The following is a 26,491-nucleotide window of genomic DNA, read 5'->3' on the forward strand; positions in this document are numbered from 1 at the left end:
CGAGACCAGCCTGGCCAACATGGGGAAACCCTGTCTCTACTAAAATACAAAATTAGCCGGGCGTGGTGGCGTGTGCCTGTAATGCCAGCTACTCGGGAGGCTGAGGCAGGAGAATCACTTGAACCCGGGAGGCAGGGGTTGCAGTGAGCCGAGATCGAGCCAGTGCACTCCAGCCCGGGCAAAAAGAGTGAAACTTCATCTCCAATAAATAAATAAAATAAAGTAAAATCACAGGGATTAAGTGGACCACCCCTTGGGCCAGTCACGTGGCCTGTGGTAATTCTCGTAGTGAAATTGCCCGATTACCGGCGAGATGGTTTGGGAGGGATTAATGAGAAGGCTGCACGCTGCCACCAGAGGGCGGCTTCGGCATCCAGTGCTGTGAGGGTTCACAGAATCCTAGGTCCATTTCCTCTTTGCCTTATCTGTCAATCCTTACATTTCAGTAGCTCAGAAATATTTTGGATAATTTTTCCTCCACGGATTCAGAGGACTCTAACCTCCCGGGTGCTTTTCTCTTTCTACAGCAGGAGGGGTTCATGGCAAATTCTCATCACCCCTCCCTATTGCTGCTCCGCCACTGAACAGGAGCTCACCGCCGACCAATCTACCCACACCCAAGACACTTTCTAGCGGCGCCGCCCAAGGGCGTCCCAGCTCCGCGGGAAACTCTCTCACCAGCGGATGCAGCCCGACGCCTGCGCACTGGAGCGGCGCCAAGCCCCCTGCGCCTGCGCACTCCGACTTGGCGGGGTCTCCTCGAAGTCCTGGCGGAAGGGTTCGGAGGACCGACGCCGACCACGCCCACTACCATGCCCCCAGCCCTGCCAGTACCCCACAGAGCGGGTTTGACCCAGCTCTTTCTGCTGCTTTCTTGGATGATAAACTGTGCCCTATGTCTGTAAACTAGGGTAGCATTTCACGCATTCATCCTTTCACCCGGCACTGACTGAGCACCTACTGTGTGTCGAGGCCTGGACTGGGCGAAGTTCGGGTCTCTGTGGTCCCTGAGGTCCCTGATTCTGAATGGCTATAGGGCTGGTGCTGGGATGTTCAACTTACTCATTCGGTCACTCAGCTTTTCTTGAGGACCTACTGTGTGCTGAGTCCAGGGCTGAGCAAACTTTGGGTCACAGGAAGAAACCAGAATGCATGGTCCCTGAACCTCTGGGCTCCAGGGCTAGTGCTGAGGATGTTCACCTGTTCATCCATTTACTTGGCCTCTCCTGAGGACCTACTGTGTGCTTGGCCTGGGCTGGGGGATGTTGGGGGTTGGGGAGATAAGGAGAACCTAAATGTGTGGTCCTTGTCCCTGAATGACTCCGGGGCTGGTGCTGGGGATGTATAACTATTCATACTGTCACTGACAATTCTTGAGGACCTACTGTGTGCTGAGGCCTGGGTGGTCAGTCAGGAGCCAAGGGAAAAACCAACTGCTTGGTCCCTGGCCCTAAAGAGCACAGGGCCAGTTCAGGTTTTTTTTCACCTATTCTTTCCTTAGTCTGACATTTCCTGAGGACCTACTGTGTGCCCAGGCCTGTGCAGGCAATGCCAGGACAGGGGTAAAAAGGTATAATGACTCCCTTCTTTCTTTTCCCAGGTTCCTCACTGCTTCCTTGGTGGGGCTGAGAGTTACGGGAGCTGGCAGGTAGGGAGCCAGATGTGTCTATACCTGTGTGTGTCCTGTGTGTCTCTGCACTGGGGTCTCTGAGTGGCCCAGCGCCCCCAACAAGTTACACACATTAAAGACTATTTGGGTTTGTTATTTTCAAGGCTTGAAACATTATTTCCAGATAAATTACATCACTTTTTCAAATTTTGTTTATAGGGGGCAAGGAAATCTGAATATGGATTAGACACTGGATGACACAAAAATTGTTAATTTTGTTATGTGTGATAATGGTATTGTGGTTGTATAGCAAGATACTTTTTCTTGGAGATGTAAGCTAAAGTATTTGGTAGTGAAGGGAGATCACATCTGTAATTTACTTTTAAATAGACCAGGAAAATATATTTTCGTGACTTATTTTAAAAGTAAATAAATACTATAAAATATGGTAAACGGTTTATTAGGATGTTTTAGGTATTGTATTTTTATTAAAATTTTTTTAAAGGATTGAATCTGGGTGGGTATATATGTATGGGTATTATTCATACTTTATACTTTTCTGTATAATTGAAAAATCTCATAAGAAACTTTAGGGGTTATTTTTTATGCAGAAGTGGGGCTTATGTTGTCCCATGACCCAGGACAATTTGTTATAAGAAAAGCATTCTTATAGCTGAAAAATATTTTTGTAAGGGATTTTTTTTTTCTGGAGCCAAACAAGTCACAGTGGGAAGACTGAAACAATCATAAGTGATTCTATTACATAAGAAATCTTATGCCCAAACTTCATTAAAGGAATAGTGCCCACCCATTTGTTTACTAATACAAAGTATATTGGTAAACATCATAAAAGAGCTAGATAGAAAATTCTGCATATCGGCCGGGCGCGGTAGCTCACGCCTGTAATCCCAGCACGTTGGGAGGCCGAGGCGGGCAGATCGCGAGGTCAGGAGATTGAGACCATCCTGGCTAATACGGTGAAAACCCGTCTCTACTAAAAATAATAATAATAAAAAAATTAGTTGGGCGTGGTGGTGGGCGCCTGTAGTCCCAGCTACTTGGGAGGCTAAGGCAGGAGAATGGTGTGAACCCGGCAGGCGGAGCTTGCAGTGAGCCAAGATTGCGCCACTACACTCCAGCCTGGGCGACAGAGCGAGACTCCTTCTCAAAAAAAAAAAAAAAAATTCTGCATATCATATGCTACCATTTGTGAAGAAAGGAGTACTATATATCTTTCCAGAATATTCTATGCATATAAATATTCATATATATGCTTACATATAGTAAGCAGTTGCTTCTAGTGAGGGGGACTTGGCAGCTGGGAGACACGGGAGTAAGAACAGTTTTTTTTTTAACTTTATAAATTGTGGACTACATGAATGTATTCCCCCATAAAATAATTTTCCAGTGATTATAGTCATGTGAAGTTATGAGATTATAACTTTAATTCAACATTGTAGTAGGTGGATTACGTTCATAACTCCTACTTTTCACCCTTCCCTGGGACCACACACTTAGGAAGGCTCTTCTGTGCTGATCCTAGGCTTGGTTAGGAGTCTTGCTTTGGCCCGTGGAACTAGATGCAAATGTGACAATATCAGAGGCTGGAAAGCATGCCTGTGTGTCCACTCCCTCTCAGACTCCTGCCACCTCCCTGAGAACACACCCAGGTGAGATGTGAGTCAGGAGGAGAAGCTCAAATTGGCCCAGCTGAGCCCTCCTGGTCCAGTTTCAGACCAAGCCTGGTCCAGACCAACAGAACCAGCAGCTGACCTGGAGATGCATGAGAAATAGTAAATGGATAAGTGAGGGCTGGATGATTTGTTACACAGCAAGAGCTGACTCATACAAGCATTAAAGTCAGGTCTTTGAGTTAGGGGGAAAAATGCTGGAGATGGGTAGGTGTTTCCTCATACTGAAAAAAAGACTAGGCCCACTCTAAAACTCTTTTGTAGAGGAGAGGCACTCCCTTCTTCTAGAATAACTCCCAGCTCTAGATTTCTCCTGCTCATTTTCTCTAAGCACTATTTCTATCTTAGTGAATCCAGATTTCTTCTTCAGACTCTGCTCCTTTAGTAAATATGCCAACTTGGCCAAAGGAACCAAACCTTTTATTCACTTTAATTCAATTAAATTTACTGAGCAAGTGCTTACTCAATAAAATCAACAATGAAAAGGCCAGCTGGCCAGGCGTGGTGGCTCAGGCCTGTAGTCCCAGCACTTTGGGAGGCCAAGGCAGGCGGATCGCCTGAGGTTAGGAGTTCGAGACAGCCTGGCCAACATGGTGAAACCCTGCCTCTACTAAAAATACAAAAATTAGGCCGGGTGTGCTGGCTCATGCCTGTAATCCCAGCACTTTGGGAGGCTGAGGCGGGTGGATAACGAAGTCAGGAGATCGAGACCATCCTAGCCAACATGGTGAAACCCCGCCGCTACTAAATTACAAAAAAACTAGTCCGGTCGTGGTGGCGGGCGCCTGTAGTCTCAGCTACTCGGGAGGCTGAGGTAGGGGAATTGCTTGAACCCGGGAGACGGAGGTTGCAGTGAGCCGAGATTGCATCACTGCACTCCAGCCTGGGCGACAGAGCGAGACTCCGTCTCAGAAGAAAAAAAAAAAATTAGCCAGGCTCCTGTAATTTCAACTGCTCGGGAGGTTGAGGCAGGAGAATCACTTGAACCCGGGAGGCGGAGGTTTCAGTGAGCCGAGATTGCTCCACTGCACTCTAGCCTGGATGACAGAGAGAGACTCTGTCTCAAAGAAAAAAAAAAAAAAAGGAAGAAATTAAAGGCCAGCCATAGGTGTTTCGCAGGTCTACTTGCCTGTGCCGCATTTATAATTTTGCGCCAGGGAGACCGCAGGGGAGTCTGGCAGATGTGAGGTACAGTCCTAGCCCTGTGTCTTCCCCACTGTGTGCCCTCAGGCAAGTTAACAAGCTTCTCTGAGCCTCGGTTTCCTCACAGGAAGCGTCGGGGATAACACAGTATCTCCCCCATAGCATTGTGAGGTTGGAAAGGAGGCCCTCAGCTCTTAATCTTCTGCTGGTCCACACGGGTTTCTGCCAGGGCGCCCCTGTTGACAGGTTTCTCCTCCCTGTGAGAGCCCAGGTGTTGAGTCAGGCGTGGGAGCTGGGCAAAGGCGTCCCGCACTGTCTGCATGCGTCCTCTGGTGTCGGATGAGCGCGGAGGAGAAGCTGAAGGCCTTCCCGCAGCCGCTGCACTCGTAGGGCTTCTCCCCGGTGTGCACGATGTGGTGCTGGATCAGGTAGGAGCGGTTGCTGTAGGCCTTGCCGCACTCGGGGCAGATGTAGGGCCGCTCGCCCGTGTGCGTGCGCTGGTGCAGGGTGAGCGAGGAGCCCTGGCTGAAAGCCTTGCCGCACTCGCCGCACTTGTAGGGCCGCTCTCCGGTGTGGATCTTCTGGTGCTCTATAAGCGAGGACACGTGGCTGAAGGCGGCCCCGCATTGCAGGCACCTGTAGGGTCGCTCACCGGTGTGCACGAGGCGGTGCTGGAGGAGGTGGGAGCGGTTGCTGAAGCGCTTGCCGCAGTCGTGGCAGGGGTAGGGCCGCTCTCCGGTGTGCGTGCGCTGGTGCTGCGTCAGGTGCGACACCTGGGTGAAGGCCTTGGCGCACTGGCCGCACGCGTAGGGCTTCTCGCCCGTGTGGATGCGCCGGTGCTCGGCCAGAGAGGCGCTCTGGCTGAAGAGCGCGCCGCAGTCCTGGCACGTGTAGGGCTTCTCGCCCGTGTGCACGCGCCGGTGCTGGGTCAGGTGCGCGATCTGCGCGAAGGCCTTGGCGCACTGGCCGCAGCGGTAGGGCTTCTCCTCCGTGTGGATGCGCTGGTGGCGGATGAGCGCCGAGGAGAAGCGGAAGGCCTTGGCGCACGCGGCGCACTCGTAGGGCTTCTCGCCGGTGTGGATGCGCTGGTGCTCTATCAGAGACGAGCGGTTGCGGAACGCCTTGGCGCACTGGGCGCACGCGTAGGGCCGCTCGCCCGTGTGCACTCGCCGGTGCTGGGTCAGGTGCGTGACGCGCGTGAAGGCCTTGCCGCAGTCGGCGCAGCGGTGCGGCTTCTCGCCCGTGTGCGTGCGCCAGTGGGATGCCAGGTACGAGCCCTGGCTGAAGGCCTTGCCGCACTCGTGGCACGCGTAGGGCTTCTCGCCCGTGTGCGTGCGCTGGTGCAGGGTCAGGTGCACGCTCTGGCTGAAGGCCTTGCCGCACTCGGGGCACGCAAATGGCTTCTCCCCTGTGTGGATTCTCTGGTGCAAGATGAACGCGGAACAGTAACTGAAGGCCTTCCCGCAGTCCCCGCATTTCCATGGCTTTTTGGGGCCGCCACCTCTCTCCCGCTGGCGGCTGTCAGGATGCCTCTGCTTCGCGCTCTTCCCAGGCGCGCTGCACCTCCGGGGCCTGCTGAGGTCAGGGACACTGGCTTGGGTAGCAGCAGGACTCGATATGGTTCTTGGGATTTCGCTGAATTCATCGCGTTCCTGGCTGCCGTCCCCGGCAGGGTCTCCCTTGCAGGCCGCGGCCTCTGGCTCTGGACAGCTTTCCTGATTTTCCTGCAGGTCCTCAACCTCAACTTGGCCCTCGTGTTTCCAGTTTCCTTCCAACTCTGCGCCCTGGAGGGTAACGCTCAAGAGTCCCTCCATCCTCGATCCCTGGGCTGCTGTCTTGATCTCACATCTTTTCTTTGGGTCTGAAAGGAAAAGAAGAAAATTTAAACATTGCCACTTCTCCTGAGCTGGAAAAATGGCTAACAGCTGAGCTGGGAAGGACTTAGCATGGAGTCCCGGGACCTCTGTGCCAATGACATTTTGGGTCCAATAATTCGGTGTGGTGGGACCCAACCTGTGTGTTGTGAGATGTTGAGCAGCGTCCCTGGTCTCTCCACACTGGATGCCAGGGACACTACACCCCAACCCCTGAGTTGTAACAATGAAAAATGTGTCCAGGCCAGACGTGGTGGCTCATGCCTGTAATCCCAGCACTTTGGGAGGCCAAGGCAGGTGGTTGCTTGAGCCCAGGGGTTTGAGACCAGCAAACTGTCTCAAACTGTCTGCTGCCTGGGCAACACAGCAAGATCTCATCTTTACAAATGAAAAAAAAATTAGCCAGGCATGATGTTGTGCACCTGTGGTCTCAGCTACTCAGGAGGCTGAGGCAAGAGGATCACCTGAGCTCAGGAGGCTGAGGCTACAGTGAGTAGTGATCACACTACTGCACTCTAGCCTGGGTGACAGTGTGAGACCCTGTCTGAATTTTTTTTGTTAGTCTCCAGACACTGCCAGGTGTCTTCTCCCCTGGGGACAAAATTGCCCCCAGTTGGGAATCACTGATTTAATGGAACTAAAAACAAATTTAAAAGATCCCTGAAAAAGAAAAAAAAAAGCATGAATCTGTCAGCTCTTAAAATATGGCCTTGTAATCTGGTGCTGTGAACTGAATTGTGTCCCCTCAAAATTTATACATGGAAGCCCTAACTCCCAAGGTGATGCTTTTTGGAGATGGAGCCTTTGGGAGGTGATTAGGTTTAGAGGGGGTCCTGAGGGTGGGGCCCCCACAATGGGACTTTTTTTCTTTTTGACATGGACTCTTGCTCTGTTGCCCAGGCTGGAGTGCAGTGGCACAGTCTTAGATCACTGCAACCTCCACCTCCCGGGTTCAAGCGATTCTCCTGCCTCAGCCTCCTGAGTAGCTGGGACTACAGGAGCACGCCACCATGCCCGGCTAATTTTTGTATTTTTAGTAGAGACAGGGTTTCACCATATTGGCCAGGTTGGTCTCAAACTCCTGACCTGAGGTGATCCACCCGCCTTGGCCTCCCAAAGTGCTGGGATTACAGGCGTGAGCCACCGAGCTCGGCTGGGACTAATGTTTTGATAAGAAGAGGAAGCGACACCAGAGCTCGCTGTCTGTCAGGTGAACGCATGGCAAGAAGGCAGCCATCTGCAAGCCAGGAAGTGAGTCCTCAGCGTGGTCTGACCATGCTGGCACTCTGATCTCAGACTCCCAGCCTCTAGCACTGTGAAAAAATAAGTGTTTGTTGCTTCAGCCACCTAATCTGTGATTTTTTTGTAAGCTGGAGCTAAGATAACTGGACAGACAGTTTTCTTTTCTGGGGAAAAATCAGTTGAAACTTTAATTCCCAGTGTGACAGTGTTTTATGTGGGGCCTTTGGAGGATGATTAGGTCATGAGGGCACCCTCCTTAATAGGGTTAGCGTGTCCTTATAAGAGGAGACACCAGGGGGCTCACTTACTGTCTGCTCTCTCTGTCCTCTCTGCGTGTGAGGACACGGGGAGAAGGCGGCCATCTGTAAACCAGGAAGAGAGCCCTCACCAGACAGAATCAGCCAATAGTGATCCCCGATTTCACATTATGGGGACACTATTCAACTCACTATGCTCCCCTTCTACAGGGCTCCATCAGTGAAGGAGCTGCCCGGGGTCTCCCAGGCTCAGAGGTTCATGCTGGCCCCTGGGCCCAGGGTCCTCGTTAGAGATGGTGATCTCAAGCTATTGCAGGTTACCCTGTCTGGTTTCCACATTTTCAATGGAAAACAGGGATCTGTTTTTATATGAGCCCAGGAAATCACTGTTTTTTAGAAAGCCATAACAGAAGCCATACATTTAGTTACTTCTAGTGGGGCTGTGATGCTGAAGGATTTATACCAATTGCCTGGTGTACACTGGACCTGCACGCTGGACAGAAACTCACCACTGACTTCTGATGCTTTAGTTCTAACAGAATGGGAAGACAGATGGACAAATGACCTCCTGGTGCTGAGAGAGGGAAGGAGGCAGCTGCCTGTGGATCCACTGTGCTGGGGCTAGCCCCGGAGGGGGCTCACATTCCTGGTGGGGGGAGTCCTTTCCAGGCTGTGTGGCTGCAGGTAAGTGGCTACCTGCTCTGAGGCTCTGCCTGGTTTTCTCTCTCTAAACAGGGCTCCAGCCTTCCATTCTCCCGAGGGCCATGGCGGGGCTCTCAGGAAGCTTGGCCTCATGTTATGTGTGGGCTCAGCCCCTCACACACAGGCATTCCCTGAACCAACTAGTAGGCTGTGAGCATATAGCAGACAGTGCTTGGCCTTGGGCTCCTCCGGGCACATTCCTGCTGCTGCTGGGCAGGCTATGTCTGAAGCTTGTCCTCCCCACTTCCTGTGTGAGATCCTAACCCTTTGTGGTGGTGCTAGGAGGTGGGGCCTCTGGGAGGTGATGATGACATGAGGCTGGAGCCCTCAGGCGTTGGATTCCTGCCCTTATAAAAGAGGACCCGGAAGGCTCCCTTGCCCCTTCCTCCAAATGAAGACACAACAAGAGGGCCCATCTATGAACCAGGAAGCAGCCCTCACCAGACACCAAAGCTGCTGGCACCTTGACCTTGGACATCCAGCCTCTAGAACTGTGTGGAAATAAATGCTGTTTCCTTCTTTCTTTTCTCTTTTTATTTTCTTTCTTTCTTTCTTTCTTTCTTTCTTTTTCTTTCTTTCTTTTTCTTTCTTTCTTTTTCTTTCTTTCTTTCTTTCTTTTTCTTTCTTTCTCCTTTCTCCTTCCTTCCTTCCTCTTTCTTTCCTTTCTTTCTTTCTTCTTTCTTTCTCTTCCTTTCTTTCTTCCTTCTCTCTCTCTCTCTCTTTCTTTCTTGTTGTTGTTGTTTTTTGTTTTGTTTTGTTTTTGAGACAGAGTTTCACTCTTGGTGCCCAGGCTGGAGTGCAATGGCGTGATGTTGGTTCACTGCAACCTTCGCCTTCTGGGTTCAAGTGATTCTCCTGCCTCAGCCTCCTGAATAGCTGGGATTACAGGCATGCACCACCATGTCCGGCTAATTTTTTGTATTTAGTAGAGATAAGGTTTCACCATATTAGTCAGGCTGGTCTCAAACTCCTGTCCTCAGATGATCCACCCACCTTGGCCTTCCAAAGTGCTGGGATTACAGGCATGTGCCACCGTGCCCAGCCAATAAATGCTGTTTCTAAGCCACCAGAGTAGGGCATTCTGTCACACACCAAAGGACCTAAAATAGGGTTTTTTTTTTTTTTTTTTTTTGAGACAGGGTCTTTCTTGCTTTGTTGCCCAGGCTGGAGTGCAGTATTGCGATCATAGCTCACTGCAGCCTGAGAATCCTGGGCTCAAGTGATCCTCTCACCTCAGCCTCCCAAAGGGCTTGGATCACAGGCAGGCACCACCAACCACACCTGGTCAAGACAGGGCTTTTGCGTGGGCTATTCTTTCTGCCTGACATGCTCTTCCCGTGGCAAGTGCCTCAGCAAGAGGACAAGAGGAGACCCTGAGGAAGGGAGTGATGGTGTTTGTGTTCAGGGTGGAGAACACAGCAAGTGCAAAGGTCCTGGGGCAGGATGGTGACAAGGGTGGTAGAGGAAAGGTAAAGGGGGTGTGGGGCTGGACAGAGCAACTGGGGTGCAAGGCAGGGGAGATGCGGTAGAGTGGGGTGGGGGTCAGCTCACACAGGAAGTCGTGTGTGCTGGTAAGAACTTTGCTGGTGGGGGCCAGGCTGGGTCGGCTCAGGTGCCACGTCCACTGGCATCCCTGGAGTGTGCAGGGGTACCCACCTCGTGTGTGAGGGGAGGGCAAGTGGGTTCACAGAGGGATTGGGTGAACCTGGGGCGTTATGCACACACACACAGGAGCCCAAGGGGAGACACAGGCTTGCTCAGGGGCAGTAGAAGAAAGCTGTCTACTCCCAGCACTTCTGACACATGGGCTTTCTCCACACCAACAACCAAGTCTCCAATCTGCTCTGGCTGGGAGGCACAGGCAGCTACCAGCCATAAAACTGCCTCAACCCCTCCTTGGGTTTGGTGATTTGCTTGCACAGCTCATGGAACTCAGGGACACGCTTTACTTATTGTTACTGGTTTCCAATAAAGGATACAACTCAGGCACAGCCAGAGGGACAGGGTAAGGTATAGGGAGGGGCTCAGAGCACCATGCCCTCTCTGGGTGCTCGACAACCCCAGAGCTCGGCAAACCCTAAGTTTAGGGTGGTTATGGGGGTTCCATGATACAGGCGTGACTGACATAGGTGTGATGACACTGGCTATCAGTGATGAACTCAACTTCCAGCCCTCTCCCGTCCCAGGAGGTAGGGGCTGGCTAAAGGCTGGAATGCTCACAGGGCTAGCTCCCGTGGCAATCAGCCCATCCTAGGGGCCTACCAGGAGTCTTCCATTAGCATAAACATAGGTGTGGTTGAAAGGGGCTTATTAAGAGTTGCAAAAGACACTCCTTTTACTCCTGTCACTCAGGAAATTCCAAGGGTTTTAGGGGCTCTGGTACCAGGAGCTGGGGATAAAGAGTAAACATATTTCTTATTATATCACAAGATCCCAGTTTGACACATGCGTTACATCACACTCTGACACACACAGGGTCATACACAATCATACCTGCCCAGACACACACAGACATGCAGAGACACCCACACCCATATCCAGGGACACACAGTCGCCCTCCCAACCCCCATGCAAGGAGGCAGGTGGGAAGCCATCACCTGCAGCCACACTCACACATGCACACAGGGTCCTGGGCACACGTAGCTACACACACACACCCAGCCCCACACATAGCTCCCTGTGTGAAGAGGTGCACAGAGAGGGACAAGGTCACACATGCCACCTGCTCCACACAGGCAGGCCATCACCGAGACACCCACAAGGGATGGCTGGACACATGTGCAGTCACACTCGGGGGATAGAGCTCCAGCATAGCCAAAGCCCACGTGTGCAGCGTCTCCATTGTGTGCAGATGCACACACTTCAGACAGCACGGCACTCTACAGGCTCACACACCCAGGTCACCCATCATTGTGCTGGCAGGCACATGGGCTGAGCCAGCCTACACGGTGGCACACCCAGACATGCACACGTGGGGTCACACACCTCACATCCAGGAGAACTTTCAGACTTGCCCAAAGTCAGTCACACGTGTATGTGACATGCTGTGATATGCAGACACCGCTTCACATGAACGAGCACATAACACACCGATAAAGTGTCACATGCCTTTACAGGCAGTCACACACCTGCCTGGGCCGGCACCACTGAGTGAGCAGGTGCAGACGCAGTGACACTCAGGGACGGGCTCACAGGCAGTCACACACCTGCACGGGCTGGCACCGCCGAGTGAGCAGGTACAGACACAGTGACGGGCTGGCACCGCCAAGTAAGCAGGTGCAGACGCAGTGACAGGCTCACAGGCAGTCACACACCTGCACCGGCTGGTACCGTCGAGTGAGCAGGTGCAGACGCTGTGACACTCAGGGACGGGCTCACAGGCGGTCACACACCTGTACGGGCTGGCACCGCCGAGTGAGCAGGTGCAGACACAATGACACTCAGGGACGGGCTCACAGGCAGTCACACACCTGTACGGGCTGACACCGCTGAGTGGGCAGGTGCAGACACAACGACACTCGGGGACGGGCTCACACGCGGTCACACACCTGCAGGAACACGCACGCACAAGCACACTACACACCGTTGCTCTCGCCTCCTGGGATCACCTCCGAACGCGCTGGCCGGCCCCCTCCTGGCCTGGTGGAGTCGGTTCCGCTTCTACTCAGTCTCGAGTCCTCCTGGGCCAACGCAGACCCTGGTGCCTCCTTCCTTAGAGGAGCGAAGGTCAAGACTTCTGCTGCTGCGGAGGAGCCCGCGCACCGGGCCCGGGTGGACTGCGCCTGCGCATCGGGCCCGCCTGGCTCTTAGGAACTACGACTCCCAAGGGGCGCTGCGCGCTCGCCGGCACCGCGACTAAAGCGGAGAGTGCCTGGGTCATCGAAACTACAACTCCCAGAAGGCTAAGCGTCTGCACGCGCTAGGTCCGCAGGGCCGTGACCCCTGGGGGCCCGAGGATCGCCGGGCTGCTGCCCCGAGCCCCGAGCCCCGAGCCCCGCTCACTACAGCTTCAGTGCATGGCGGTGGGCGCAGCCAGTATCTCAGGGGATGGGGCCGAGCCCACAGGCTTAGAAAGAAGGAACCTGAGTCCGGGCACCTGTCATCCCAGCACTTTGGGAGGCCGAGACGGGTGGATCACCTGAGGTCAGGAGTTTGAGACCAGCCTGGCCAATATGGCGAAACCCCCATCTCTACTAAAAATACAAAAATTAGCCAAGCATGGTGGCACGCACTTCCAGCTACTTGGAAGGCTGAGGCGGGAGAATGGCTTGAACCTGGGAGGCGGGGGTTGCAGTGAGCTGAGATCCCACCACTGCACTCCAGCCTGGGTAACAGAGCGAGACTTCGTCTCAAAAAAAAAAAAGAAGAAGAAAGAAGGAAGCTGAGGTTCAGACAGGCCAAGTCCCTACTACAGACTGCGCAATCTAAAAAGGTAGGTGCCAGGGTTTGCAACCCACACTTTTGTTTTGGTCTCAGGTAGCTGATGTCATTCCAGTCTGTGGCAAAGAAGGTGGCAAATCCATTAACATAGATGAATAATTTCATTTTACTTTTTAGTTTTATTTTTTAGAAACAGTTTCGCTTTGTTGCACAGGCTGGAGTGCAGTGGTACAATCACGGCTCACTGCAACCTCGACCTCCCCAGCTCTAGTGATCCTCCCGTCTTAGCCTCCTGAGTAGCTGAGATTGCAGGCGTGTGCCACTACACTGGCAAATTTTTTTTAACTTTTATTTTTTGTAGAGATGAGGTGTCGCTATGTTGCCCTGGCTCGTCTTGAACTCTAATCCTTCCACCTCGGCCTTAAATAATTTTAATATTAATAGTTGACATGCACATGGCATTTACTATCTGGCCAGCATTATTTTAAGGTGCCTGCTCTGAAGGAATTCTGTTAGCCTTCCTAAATTATTCCTAATTTTTGTATTTTTAGTAGAGACAGGGTTTCGCCATGTTGGTCAGGCTGGTCTCAAACTCCTGACCTCAGGTGATCCACCCTGCTCAGCCTCCCAAAGTGCGGGGATTACAGGCCTGAGCCACTGCGTCCGGCCCTGGCCCCTTGATCTAGGATTTCAGCCTCTAGAACTGGGAGAGAATAAATTTCTGTTGTTTAGGTGACCCAGTCTGTGGCGCTTTGTTATGGCAGCCCAAGCTCACTGATATAGAGGCTAAACAACCGCCATGCTTCATTTACTTAATCAGCTGTGGGTCGGCACTGTGGGTTGGGTTTAGCCAAGTAGTTCTTCTCTCTTGGCTGGGCCCACTTGTGCATCTGTGCTGAGCTGGGTTGAGCGGCAGCTGGCCCATCTGTAGCCTCTCATCCTCCGCCAGGACAGCCTAGGGTCATTTCCATGGCAGCCTGGCAGGGTTGCGAGAGAGTTACTAGGAACCGTCAAGCCCGTTGAGCACAAGGCTCTGTACTGACAGCTTTGCACTTCCACTACAAGCTACTGGCCAAAGCAAACCACAGGTGCAGCCCAGATTTGAGGGATGGGAAAATGGCCGCAGGGCAAAGGGAATGGATTCAAGGACGGGTGGAATACTAGGACCAGTTTTGCAATCTGTCACGTGCACATACACACATGTGGTGAGTTGGATACAGCCTGGAGTGTGTAATTAAAAAAAAACCCTCTAGTAAAAATGTGCAAAGATCTTTCAATTACTCAAGTGATGTTATTTCCAAACCTTTCCTATAAGAGTCAACCCCCTTTAGATAGAATTATTATCATGCTGGCCGGGCGCGGTGGCTCACGCCTGTAATCCCAGCACTTTGGGAGGCTGAGGTGGGCGGATCACCCGAGGTCGGGAGTTTGAGACCAGCCTGACCAACATGGAGAAACCCTGTCTCTACTAAAAATACAGAATTAGCTGGGCATTGTGGCTCATGCCTGTAACCCCAGCTACTTGGGAGGCTGAGGCAGGAGAATTGCTTGAACCCGGGAGGCGGAGGTTGCGGTGAGCCGAGATGGAGCCACTGCACTCCAGCCTGGGCAACAAGAGCAAAACTCCATCTCAAAAAAAAAAAAAAATTATCCTCATGCTAAAATGTATTCCCAATTATGACTGGAATTTCTCTATTCTTTATTGGTAAAAGAAAAATTCGGCCAAGCACGGTGGCTCACGCCTGTAATCCAGCACTTTGGGAGGCCGAGGTGAGGGGATCATGAGGTCAGGAGATTGAGACCATCCTGGCTAACACGGTGAAACCCCGTCTCTACTAAAAATACAAAAAATTAGCCGGGCATGGTGGCGGGTGCCTGTAGTCCCAGCTACTTGGGAGGCTGAGGCAGGAGAATGGCGTGAACCTGGGAGGCGGAGCTTGCAGTGAGCCGAGATCGCACCACTGCACTCCAGCCTGGGCAACAGAGCAAGATTCCATCTCAAAAAAAAAAAAAAAAAAAAAGAAAAGAAAAGAAAAAAAAGGAAAAATTCAGAGGTGGCATGTGCAAAACTTGCGCCGTACATTTATATAGCTGATATTCAATTGAAGAACATGTATGCGATTTTCAGATTCTTGCTGTGATAAACGATGTTTCCGTGAACATGGTTTTTACCAGTTTTAAAAAATGGGTGATATAATAAATAGAATGTGAAGCTGTATCAGTCTGGGTTAAGAAACAGAATCAATAGGAGATACTATGTACCTATCCATATATATATTATTAATAGATGGCTCATGTCTCTACTAAAAAGACAAAAATTAGCCAGGCATAGTGGCAGGTGCCTGTAATCCCAGCTACTCGGGAGCCTGAGGCAGAGAATCACTTGAACCTGGGAGGCGGAGGTTGCAGTGAGCTGAGATTGAACCATTGCAGTCCAGCCTTGGCAACAGAGCAAGACTCAAAAAAAAAAAAAAAAAAAAGGCTGAGTAAAATTCCATTGTATATAGACATGATATTTTGTTTACCCGTTTACTTTTAATGGAGACCTGGGCTGCTTCCGCCTTTGACTATTATGATTAATGCTGCCATGAATATGTTTGTGCAAATATCTCTTCATTGTCACTTTCAAATCTTTCTGGTATATACTCAGAAGTGGCATTGCTGGGTCTGATGGTAATCTTACTATTAGTTTATCAGGAACCATCTTCCTGTTTTCCACGGCCCCTGCGTCATGTCGTATTTCCAACACCAGTGCAGAAGGGTTCAATTTCTCCAAACCCTGCTAACACCTGCTACATTCTACTTAATGGATAGTAGCCATGTTAATGGGTGTTGGTGATTGCTTTTTTATTTTTGAGAGGAAAAATAAAATTACTTTCCTTCTGCCGTGGTGAGAATTACTTAATAATAGGATGTGTATATCTTTTGGGCACTCCATGACTTCCCAAACTTTGGACTCGGACTAGGCCATGTCGCCCTTATTTCCTCATCCTTGTTAGTTTTCATGTGACAGTTGCTTTTCTTCACAGCAAGCACTGACACCCCAGCATCACGCACCTGTGATGTCAGCAAAGGAAACGCGGACACGCTAGTGTTCACACTGTGACACCTGTAGCTTGGAGAATTACATGTGGTGTCAGATGTCAACTATGCTGTGCTTCCCTCAAATTTAACATTACCTGGGTGCAGGGTTGCAGCTGCGAGGATAGAACAGCAGAAACAAAGTAGGAATTAGTGGGGGTAGGGGAGAGAATGGAGGAGCTGGTCTGGTTGCCTAGCAACATGCAGTGTCCTTGGAGACGAGTCACCATGGAAACAGAGTGGGACCAGGTAGCGGGGGAAGGGCGATTCTGCCCCAGCCAAATGCAGCTGCAGAGAACAGGAAAGTGATGTGGATGTCCCACAGTTCGTTTGTTTTTCTTTTAAATAACCTCCTGATTTTATATTCAGATGGCTTCCGTTTATACTTTCACGTATTATTTGTATATCTCTCAGGTTAGCTTTTCCTAAAATGTAGTTCAAGGACTCCTGGGGGAATCAAGATTCTTTAAGGTGGTTCACAATTCCAAAGTATTTTGGACATTAACACCAACATTAGCACTTTGGCTGGGCGCAGTGGCTCATGTCTGTAATCCCATCACTTTGGGAGGCTGAGGCAGGCAGATCACCTGATGTCAGGAGTTCGCGACCAGCCTGACCAACTCGGTGAAACCCCATCTCTACTAAAAATACAAAAATTAGCCGGGTGTGGTGGTGGGCATCTGTAATCCCAGCTACTCAGGAGGCTGAGGCAGGAGAATCCCTTGAACCCAGGAGGTGGAGGTTGAGGTGAGCTGAGATCACGCCACTGCACTCCATCCTGAGCAACAGAACAGGACTCCGTCTCAAAAAAAAAATATTTGCCTTTTCTTTTTCTTTGTCTATGATGTAATGTAAGTGTTTGAATTAAGTAGTCAATTAGAGAATCTAGCCATCTGGTAGTAACGGGGACATGAACAAGGTATGCAAAAACGTAAAACGATGCCACGTCTATTGGAGGGAGAAAGAATGGGGGAGCCGGCCTTGCTTCCAGGCTGTGCTCAGCGTCCCTGGAGAGCATCCACCGTGAGTTGGAGTGGAAGAAGGCCGTGGAGGAGGGGCTGTTCCTCCCTAACCCGCTACAGCTGTAGGAGTGAGAGATGGAGCAGGCAGAGTCAGGGCCCAGCAGGGATGGGGCTTTCCGAGAGAATCGCATGAAAGAGAACATGAAACAGAGACCTGAGTCCATGGAGAAGGAATTAATTTCAATGACTGACCACAGAAGGTAACCTGGGGTTGGGAGTGAAGGTCAGTGGAAAATAGTTTAATCAATGGAGTGCTGATCTTCAAGGGCTGAACGGATGGTAGCATCAAATAGTGTAATCAATGGAGTGCTGATCTTCAAGGGCCGAGTGGATGGTGGCAGCAAATAGTTCAATCAATGGAGCACTGATCTTCAAGGGCCGAATGGATGGTAGCAGCAAATAGTGTAATCAATGGAGCACTGATCTTCAAGGACTGAATGGATAGTAGCATCAGGTGTGCAGAGGAATAGCATCAGGTGTGCAGAGGAAGCTACCTGCAAGGTGAGAGGTGGTGCTGGAGATGGGATACTGGGACTGGGGGGATGGAGGAATTTTGGTCATGGCATTAACAAGCCAGATGGGAGTGAATGGCTGAGGGAGTTTAGACAATAGCCCTGGAGGACGGGAGGTCAGTACGTAGACAGTCAAGAGTGTTGGGAGGATTAGAGCTTCTCTACCCTGGCAATATTGAAAATTAGGGCTGAGAAAACTATCACAAGGACAGAAAACCAAACACCGCCTGTTCTCACTTGTAGGTGGGAGCTGATCAGTGAGAACACATGGACACAGGGTGGGGACCATCACACACCGGGGCCTGTCGAGGCGTGGGGGGGCTGGGGGAGGGATAACATTAGGAAAAATACCTCGTGTAAATGACGAGTTGATGGATGCAGCACACCAACATGGCACATGTATACCTATGTAACAAACCTGCATGTTGTGCACATGCGCCCCCAGAACTTACATTATTATTATACTTTAAGAAGATTAGGGCTGAGAATTCTGTATGTTGTAGGGAGGGGTGTTCTCTGCATCGTAGGGTAGGGAGCATCCCTGCCTTCTACCCAGGGGATGTCACTAGTCCACCCTTCACTTATGTCCACCAAAGTATGTCCAGACCTTGTCAACTGTCCCTTGGGGGTGGTCACCCTGTTTCTAAATAACTCCTCCACCTGAATATTAAATCACCTGAAATGCAGATGGAGTTGGTGTTGGTGAGGGTGACATTGCAAATCCGCAGAGGGTAAGATGCCCAAGGAGCAGGGGACTTTTGTGAGGATGTTTGTACCAACCAGCCTTTTACTTTCTGTGTTCTGATGTTTTGATATCTGTGACTTTGATGACCCTTCAGGGACTGCCCCTCCGAGGCCTAGTCAATTTTCAGAGCTGATAAACCACTCACCGAAGAGCTTTGCCATTCATACGCGAACTGCCAACCCAGAGCCTACACTTAACCTCCTGCTTTATCAAGTGCTCACAATTCAGGACACTGTCCACCTGCCCTAATCACTCGGGGCCAATTGTCAGACAGCCAGTGTATCCCAGAGCCACTGGAATTATTTAAACCAGCCACTCCTAAGCACGCCTGCATTGACTTGCTTGTTCCTTCCCAAGAAAAATAAAATAGAGGCTCATGTCCACATTCCCCACAGCCCTCTGCCTCCCCCTTCCCCATGACCCTGTAGCTCCTCACGTGACCCTGAGTGACATGGTATGTCCCTCTCATCGTGAATGCGAACGACCGTCTTTTCAATGGCAGCCCTCTGCTGACCTGTCTCCCTATTGTGTAGAAGATTGTGCAATGGAAATAACTATGAATTCCATTTTCTGTGAGCTCTTGAAAACCCAGAAGCATCTCCTTGTCCGTGTGTGTGTGTGCGTGTGTGTGTGTGTGTGTGTGCGCGCGCAAGTGTATGGCTGAAGGGGAGTTTGGGAGACTCTCCATGGACAACCAAGGAGTCTCAGGCCGTTTTCCTTGTTCCGCATCTGCCTTATTAGGACTCTGCCCAAGCCACAGATGCCCAGGCCCAAAGCAAGACAGCCTTGGACCTCTCCTCTGGGAGGGGTCAGTGTCACAGTGTAAATCCCCAAGTCGGGATTCAGCCCAGGAGGCCGTGTCGGCTCTTGGCTTTGCGCAGGAGAGAATTCAAGAGTGGCTGACAGAGCGAAGTGAAAGCAAGTTTATTAAGAAAGTAAAGGCGTAAGGCTGGGCAGGTGGCTCACGACTGTAATCCCAGAACTTTGGGAGGCCGAGGCAGGAGGATCACCTGAGGTCAGGAGTTCGAGACCAGCCTGGCCAACATGGTGAAACCTGTCTCTACTAAAAATATAAAAAAAAAAAAAAAAAAAAAAGAAAGAAATTAGCTGGGCGTGGTGGTGGGTGCCTGTAATCCCAGCTACTTGGGAGGCTGAGGCAGGAGAATCACTTGAACCCAGGAGGCGGAGGCTGCAGTGAGCTGAGATCGCGCCACAGTACTCCAGCCTGGGTGACAGAGGGAGACTCTGTCTAAAAAAAAAAAAAAAAAATGAAAGTAAAGGAATAAAAGAAGCGTGGCTACTCCAGAGGCAGAGCATCCCCAAGGGCTGCTGGTTGGCTGTTTTTATGATTATTTCTTGATCATATGCTAAATGACAGGTGGGTTATTCATGAGTTTTCTGGGAAAGGAGGTGGGGAATTCCTGCAACTGGTTTCTCCCCCTTTCAGATCATACAGGGTAACTTTCAGATGTTGCCAGCAGGACTCCCCTCCTTGAATGTCCAGAGACCGGATGGGGACAGGTGGTGGAGGAGACAGCCTGGAGGCGTCCCCTCTCTGAGCCCAGTGTCCTCCTCTGTCAAATGCAGACACTGCTAGGTCTGTGTTCACAGCCAGGGCTGCTGGGAATGGCTGTGCATATTGTACTCTGCACTCAGGCAAGCATCCAGGGAGATGAGCTGGATGTAAAATCCAGCATGAACTCTCTCCAAGTTGTGTTCATGCCGGGGCTGCAGGATTCTCATTACAGCATCCCATCAATCTATCCAAAGTCCCACACCCTACACACTGCATCGGCACAATTGGCGAATTTGGGAAAAATCTTATTAAACAAAACAAACCCCCAAATATCAGCATACCCATTTTGAAAATATTTTGTTTTTTTTTCTTCTAAATTTCAGGTGCTGCAAATGGACGTATCCAGCAGCCTTGCTATCGCTAGATGGCAGTCTTGCATAATTAAAAAACTAGCTTTCATTAAATTTTTTTTTTCACTTTTTGATTTTGAGTTGTGGGACAATACACACAACATACAATTTACCATCTTAAGTATTTTTCCCTAATATTAAACCATGAGCATATGATTTTAACTACTTTTTGTTTTTAGATGTGTGGTAAAAAATACATCACATAATATTTACTTTTTTTTTTTTTTTTTGAGATGGAGTTTCACTCTTTCTCCCAGGCTGGAGTGCAGTGGTGCAATCTTGGCTCACTGCAACCTCTACCTCCCAGGTTCAAGCAATTCTCCTGCCTCAGCCTCCTGGATAGCTGGGATTACAGGTGCCCACCATCACACCCGGCTAATTTTTGTATTTTTAGTAGAGACGGGGTTTCACCGTGTTAGCCAGGATGGTCTCGATCTCCTGACCTCGTGATCCGCCCGCCTCAGCCTCCCAAAGTGTTGGGATTACAGGCATGAGCCACCGTGCCTGGCCCACTGCTTTCCGTTTTTAAGGTCTTTATCTAGAATTAGAATTGCTGGATCACATGACAATTTTATTTTTAATTTTTTTTGGAAACCTTCAGACCATTTTCCAGAATGACTGCATCATACCACATTCCCATCAGCGGGGCAGAAGAGTTCCAGTTTCTCCACATCCTGCCAATATGTCTTACATTGTGTTTTATGGATAATAGCCATGTTGATGAAAGTGAGGTGGTTTCTTATTTGCAAAGATAATGATTTTTTAAATTTTTTCAGTCGTAACTGCTTAATAATAGAATGTGTGGCTGGAAGCGGTGGCTCACGTCTGTAATCCTAGCACTTTGCAAGGCCCAGGCGGGCATATCATGAGGTCAGGAGATCGAGACCATCCTGGCTAGCACGGTGAAACCCCGACTCTACTAAAAATACAAAAGAAAAAAAAAATTAGCCAGGCGTGGTGGCGGGCACCTGTAGTCCCAGCTACTTGGGAGCCTGAGGCAGGAGAATGGCTTAACCCGGGAGGTGGAGCTTGCAGTGAGCCGAGATCACGCCACTGCACTCCAGCCTGGGGGACAGAGCGAGACTCTGTCTCAAAATAAATAAATAAATAAATAAATAAATAAATAAATAAATAAATAAATAAAAAAAATAGTAGAATGTGTGTGCCTGCTGGGCATTCTATACCTTCTCAAACCTTGGCATCAGACTGGATTATGCCACCCTTGCTTCCTCATCCTTGTTGATTTTCACGTGTTTGATTCACAGCAAACACTGCCAACCCAGCATCACAAATCATGATGTTAGCAAAGGAATGTAGAGAGAACTTAGGCTGAAACTGTGAACCCCTGGACGTGAAGGTTCATGTGTGTCAGTTGTCTAATACTGCTATACTTCCCTAAAATTGAAAGAATCAGAGCACCTGGGCTGACAGTTGCAGCTGTGGGGATAGAGGGGCAGAAAAGCAGGAGGTGTTCATTGGGTGGGGAGAGAAGGGAAGAGCTCCCCTGGTCGCCTAGCAACGCGGAGACGCCCCACAGGGGACTCTGGTGAGAACAGGCAGTGGCAGAAGGGCTATTCTGCCTCAGCCAAATGTAGCTGCAGAGACTCAGGAAAGTAATGTAGATGTAGAGATTAGAAATTAATTTCTTTAATTAATAGCCTCTCAGTTGTGTATTCAGATGGTCTCCACTTATTTTTTCATGTCTACCGTTTGCATATTTTTAGGCCAGTAGTTCCCAAAATGTAGTTTAAGGACTCCTGGGGGAATCAAGACCCTTTCTGGGGGTCCATAATTCCCAACATTTTCCTAAGAAAATTAAGAATTTACTTGCCTACCGACTTTTCAATTTATCTGCATGATGTAATACTGCAAATGTTTAAGTGGCAGATTTGAGAATCTAGCTGTCTTGTACTAAGGCGAACATTAAAGAAATTTGCAAAAAAGGCCGGGTGCAGTGGCTCACGCCTGTAATCCCAGCACTTTGGGAGGCCGAGGTGGGCGGATCACAAGGTCAGGAGTTTGAGACCAGCTTGGCCAATATGGTGAAACCCCGTCTCTAGTAAAAATACAAAAATTAGCCGGGCGTGGTGGCGGGCGCCTGTAATCCCAGCTACTCGGGAGGCTGAGGCAGGAGAATCACTTGAACCCGGCAGGCTGAGATTGCAGTGAGCTGAGATCGCGCCACTGCACTCCAGCCTGGCGACAGAGCGAGACGCCGTCTCAAAAAAACAAAACGAAACAAAACAAAAAAAACCCCAAAAAACCAAAACCCTCAGTTGTATATTAAGACGGTCTCCACTGATTTTTTCATGTCTACTGTTTGCATACTTTTAGGCCAGTAGTTCCCAAAATGTAGTTTAAGGACTTCTGAGGGAATCAAGACCCTTTTGGGGGTCCATAATTCCCAACATTTTCCTAAGAAAATTAAGAATTTACTTGCCTACCGACTTTTCAATTTACCTGCATGATGTAATACTCCAAATGTTTGAATTAAGTGGCAGATTTGAGAACCTAGCTGTCTTGTAGTAAGGTGAACATTAGAGAAATTTGCAAACATGTAAGACAATGCTAATTTTATTACTAATTCTTTGGAAAATACTATATAATTGCCTATAAAAATTATGAAATGTTAATATATAATAAGATTATTATTTTTAAGTTTTAAATGTATAATGTTCTCAGCTTCAATATATAATTGTATGTAAATATAGGTCATACAAAGAAAAAAGTTTTAGGGGTTCTCAATATATTTAAAAAATATAAAATTGGCCTGAGATGAAAAACTTTAAAAATTGCTTTCTTAAGTTAAGTGTTTAGCTATCAGCTGGCTGGGTGGAAGGAATGTGCACACTTGGTACTTTTCATACACGATGTCAAATTCTTATGAAGCTATCCAGTTGTTTCTGTGGCTCTAAATTCTCATGGGAAATGTAATTCAGGTCTGTCTTGCTGTTATCAATTTTTCACACTGTCTACCATAATTAACCCAGTGAAGAATTTCAGTGAAAGGTAGATTGAGCTATTTGTACCCAGCCTTCTGGAGAATTCCCTTTATATAGGATAAGTTTAAATTCTTTTTGGGGGGCCGGCGGGGGTGGGGATGGCAGTATCTGGAAAGGAAGATCATAGGATGAGTTTAACATTCTTAGATGGGAAAGTCAAATGTAGATTCCTGAGTTCACAAACCCCAGCCCCAACATTCATGATGTGGGTGATCCTGGGGTAGACACCTGTCCTTCTGAGCCCACCTCCTTCACCTAGAAATGGGCGCTGGGGGTGGGGAAGGATTTGACCTGGTGCCCACCAAGACATGGTAAGAATCAAGAAATGGTAGCTAGGTGGGGGCTTTTGGGCATTTCTACCATAAATATGAAATATAATTTTATTTTAATAATGTGACAAATAAGAGAAAGTAAACAGTCATCTTATTTATTATTATTATTATTATTATTATTTTTTGAGATGGAGTCTTGCTCTTGTTGGCCAGGCTGGAGTACAGTGGCTCTATCTCAGCTCACTGCAACCTCCGCCTCCCAGGTTCAAGCAATTCTCCTGCCTCAGCCTCCCCAGTAGCTGGGATTACAGGCACCCACCACCAAACCTGGCTATTTTTTGTATTTTTAGTAAAGACGGGGTTTCGCCATTTTGGCCAGGCTGGTCTTGAACTCCTGACCTCAGGTGATCCACATGCCTCGGCCTCCAAAAGTGCTGGGATTACAGGTGTGAGCCACCGTGCCCGGCCGAGAATCATCTTTGTGAATTTTTCCCCAACCACTGTATCGATAATTGTTAAAACAAATTCCTCCTCAATGCTGTCATAGGAGGTATGCTGGTTCTCTTGTTCCCATTCCTCATGGGGATATAACTGACTGTTTACCTGTTTCCCCCACCAGGTCATGAACTCTGAGAGTTTGAGCTGTGCCTCTAAAAGCTGTATCAAAAGCACCTTGCACTGTTGAAGCAGGTAGGTGTTTTCCTTGTTACTTCTTAAGTTCAGATGGAAACCCAACATAGCAAATCCTCTGGAATGCAGCTGGAGCAGTACTAAGGCTGGGTGTGGTGGCTCATGCCTGTAATCCTGTAGGGAGGCAAAGGTGGGAGGACTGCTGGAGCCCAGGAGTTCAAGACCAGCCTGGACAACACGGCAAGACCTGGTTCTCCACAAAAAGGAAAAAAAAATACTAAGAGGCAAGTGTATAGCAATAAACTCCTACATCAAGAAACATTTCAAATAAGATTGGGCACAGTGGCTCATGCCTGTAATCCTAGCACTTTTGGAGGCCGAGGTGGGTAGATTGCTTGAGACCAGGAGTTCGAGACCAGCATGGGCAACATAGCGAGACCCCGTCTCTATGAAAAATCAGAAAATTAGCCAGGCGCGGTGGTGCAAGCCTGTAGCCCCAGCTACTCGGGAGGCTAGGGTGGGAGGATTGATTGAGCCTTGGAGGTAGAGGTTGCAGTGAGCGGAGATTGTGCCACTGCATTACAGCCTGGGTGACAGAGCTAGACCCTGTCTCAAAAAAAGAAAGAGAGAAAGAAAGAGAAAGAGAGAGAGAGAGAAAGAAACAAAACAAGGAAGGAAGATGAAGGAAGGAAGAAGGAAAGAAAAAGAGAAAGAAAGGAAGAAAGACTTCAAATCAACAACCTCAAGAAACTAGGAGAGCAAGAACAAACAAAACTCAAAAATTAGTAGAAGAAAGTAAATAAACTGCAAAGCAGAAACGAATAAGATTGAGACAAAAAATATATAAAAGATCAAGGAATAGAATTTGCTTTAGCATCAGGGCCTTGTTGACCTTGCAGGGATGGCCCCTCCTAGTTTCAGCCAATTTCTTGGGCGATAAATAACTTGCTTGAGAGCATGCCTTTTATATACAAACCAGCAATCCAGAGCCCACACCCCACCCACTCTAACAGGGCGCTATACTCACCCCAGGGCCAGGTATCACACCACTAAGAACAGCCCTTTTCCCCAGATCCCACTGAGGTTATCCAAAGTGACCAGCCCTAACCTATGAACTCTGCCTCACTTCTTCCTTTCCACAGAAACTATAGTCCACATCCACATTTCACCCACCTCCTTCTGCCTCCTGGCAGACCCTGGCGCTTTCCCCCTGGGGCTGCCTGAGCTGAGATGGGCTCTTTCCTCCTGGAACCTGAGTAACACACTTTACTTCAATGACAGTCACTTCATCTGTTGGCCTCAGCATACCTCCAATTTTCCATTACACAATAAATTGAAAATAATATAGGCTGGGTGCAGTGGCTCATGCCTGTAATCCCAGCACTTTGGGAGGCCGAGGCGGGCGGATCACCTGAGGTCAGGAGTTCGAGACCAGCCTGGCCAACATGGCGAAACCCTGTCTCTACTAAAAATACAAAAATTAGCCGAGCTTCGTGGCTGGAGCCTGTAGTACCAGATACTTGGGAGGCTGAGGCAGGAGAATTGCTTGAACTCAGAAGGCAGAGGTTGCAGTGAGCCGAGATCACGCCACTGCACTCAAGCCTGGGAGACAGAGCGAGACTCCATCTCGGAAAAAAAAAAAAAAAGAAAATTGAAGCGGGCCAGCCCCTTCACACCTGTGGGTATTTCTCGTCAGGTGGGACGAGAGACTGAGAAAAGAAATGACACAGAGACAAAGTACAGAGAAAGAACAGTGGGCCCAGGGGACCGCACCGGCCCCGGTCTCTCAGTTCCCTCAGTATTTATTGATCACTATTTTTACTATCTTGGCGAGGGGAGTGTGGCAGGGCAAGAGGTGGGGAGAAGTCCAGCAGGGAAATATGTGGACAAAGGAATCTGTGTCATGAATAAGCTCAAGGAAAGCTACTGTGCCCAGATGTGCATGTAGACTAGATTTATGTTTCTCTTTACCCAAACATCTCAGAGTAGCAAAGAGTAACAGAGCAGTATTGCTGCAGAGACAAAGTATAGAGAAAGAACAGTGGGCCCAGGGGACCGGCACTCAGCATACGGAGGACCGGCACTGGCGCCAGCCCCTGAGTATTTATTGACCATTATTTTTACTATCTTAACAAGGGGAGTGTAGAAGGACAACAGGTGGGGAGAAGGTCAGCAGGGAAACGTGCGCAAAGGAATCTGTGTCATGAATAAGTTCAAGGAAAGGTACTGTGGCTGGATGTGCACGTAGGCTAGATTTATGTTTCTCTTTACCCAGACATCTCAGAGTAGCAAAGAGTAACAGAGCAATATTGCTGCCAGCATATCTCGCCTCCAGCCACAGGGCGGTTTTCTCCTATCTCAGAATAGAACGAATGGGAATGGTCAGCTTTACACCCAGACATT

The 26,491-nt window shown here is 49.3% G+C and overlaps 1 protein-coding gene and 1 long non-coding RNA gene across 3 annotated transcripts in view; one reads left to right on the top strand and one right to left on the bottom strand.

Moving 5' to 3' along the window:
• Positions 1 to 3,031: 3,031 nt before the first annotated feature.
• Positions 3,032 to 12,281, bottom strand: ZNF835 (zinc finger protein 835). 2 transcript variants are annotated; one of them, XM_032171296.2, is made up of 2 exons: positions 12,102 to 12,281; positions 3,032 to 6,304 (listed from the first exon to the last, which is right to left on the bottom strand). In XM_032171296.2, exon 2 carries the CDS (start codon positions 6,255 to 6,257, stop codon positions 4,638 to 4,640), a length of 1,620 nt encoding a protein of 539 aa, XP_032027187.1. In that variant the 5' UTR covers positions 6,258 to 6,304; positions 12,102 to 12,281; the 3' UTR covers positions 3,032 to 4,637. The 2 variants fall into 2 exon arrangements, with proteins under 2 accessions (XP_032027187.1, XP_032027188.2); XM_032171297.2 differs by lacking the exon at positions 12,102 to 12,281 and adding an exon at positions 8,960 to 11,316 and having other exon boundaries at positions 3,077 to 6,304.
• A 295-nt stretch (positions 12,282 to 12,576) lies between these two features.
• LOC116479262 (uncharacterized) overlaps positions 12,577 to 26,491 on the top strand; it is an 88,525-nt gene continuing 74,610 nt past the window's right edge. The window contains exons 1-2 of the long non-coding RNA XR_009209137.1: positions 12,577 to 12,950; positions 24,078 to 24,148. This is a non-coding gene — a long non-coding RNA (uncharacterized LOC116479262). The remainder of the gene's footprint in view (positions 12,951 to 24,077; positions 24,149 to 26,491) is intronic.

This window comes from Hylobates moloch, unplaced genomic scaffold, assembly GCF_009828535.3.
Source record: "Hylobates moloch isolate HMO894 unplaced genomic scaffold, HMol_V3 SCAFFOLD_12, whole genome shotgun sequence".
Classification (NCBI taxonomy): domain Eukaryota; kingdom Metazoa; phylum Chordata; class Mammalia; order Primates; family Hylobatidae; genus Hylobates; species Hylobates moloch.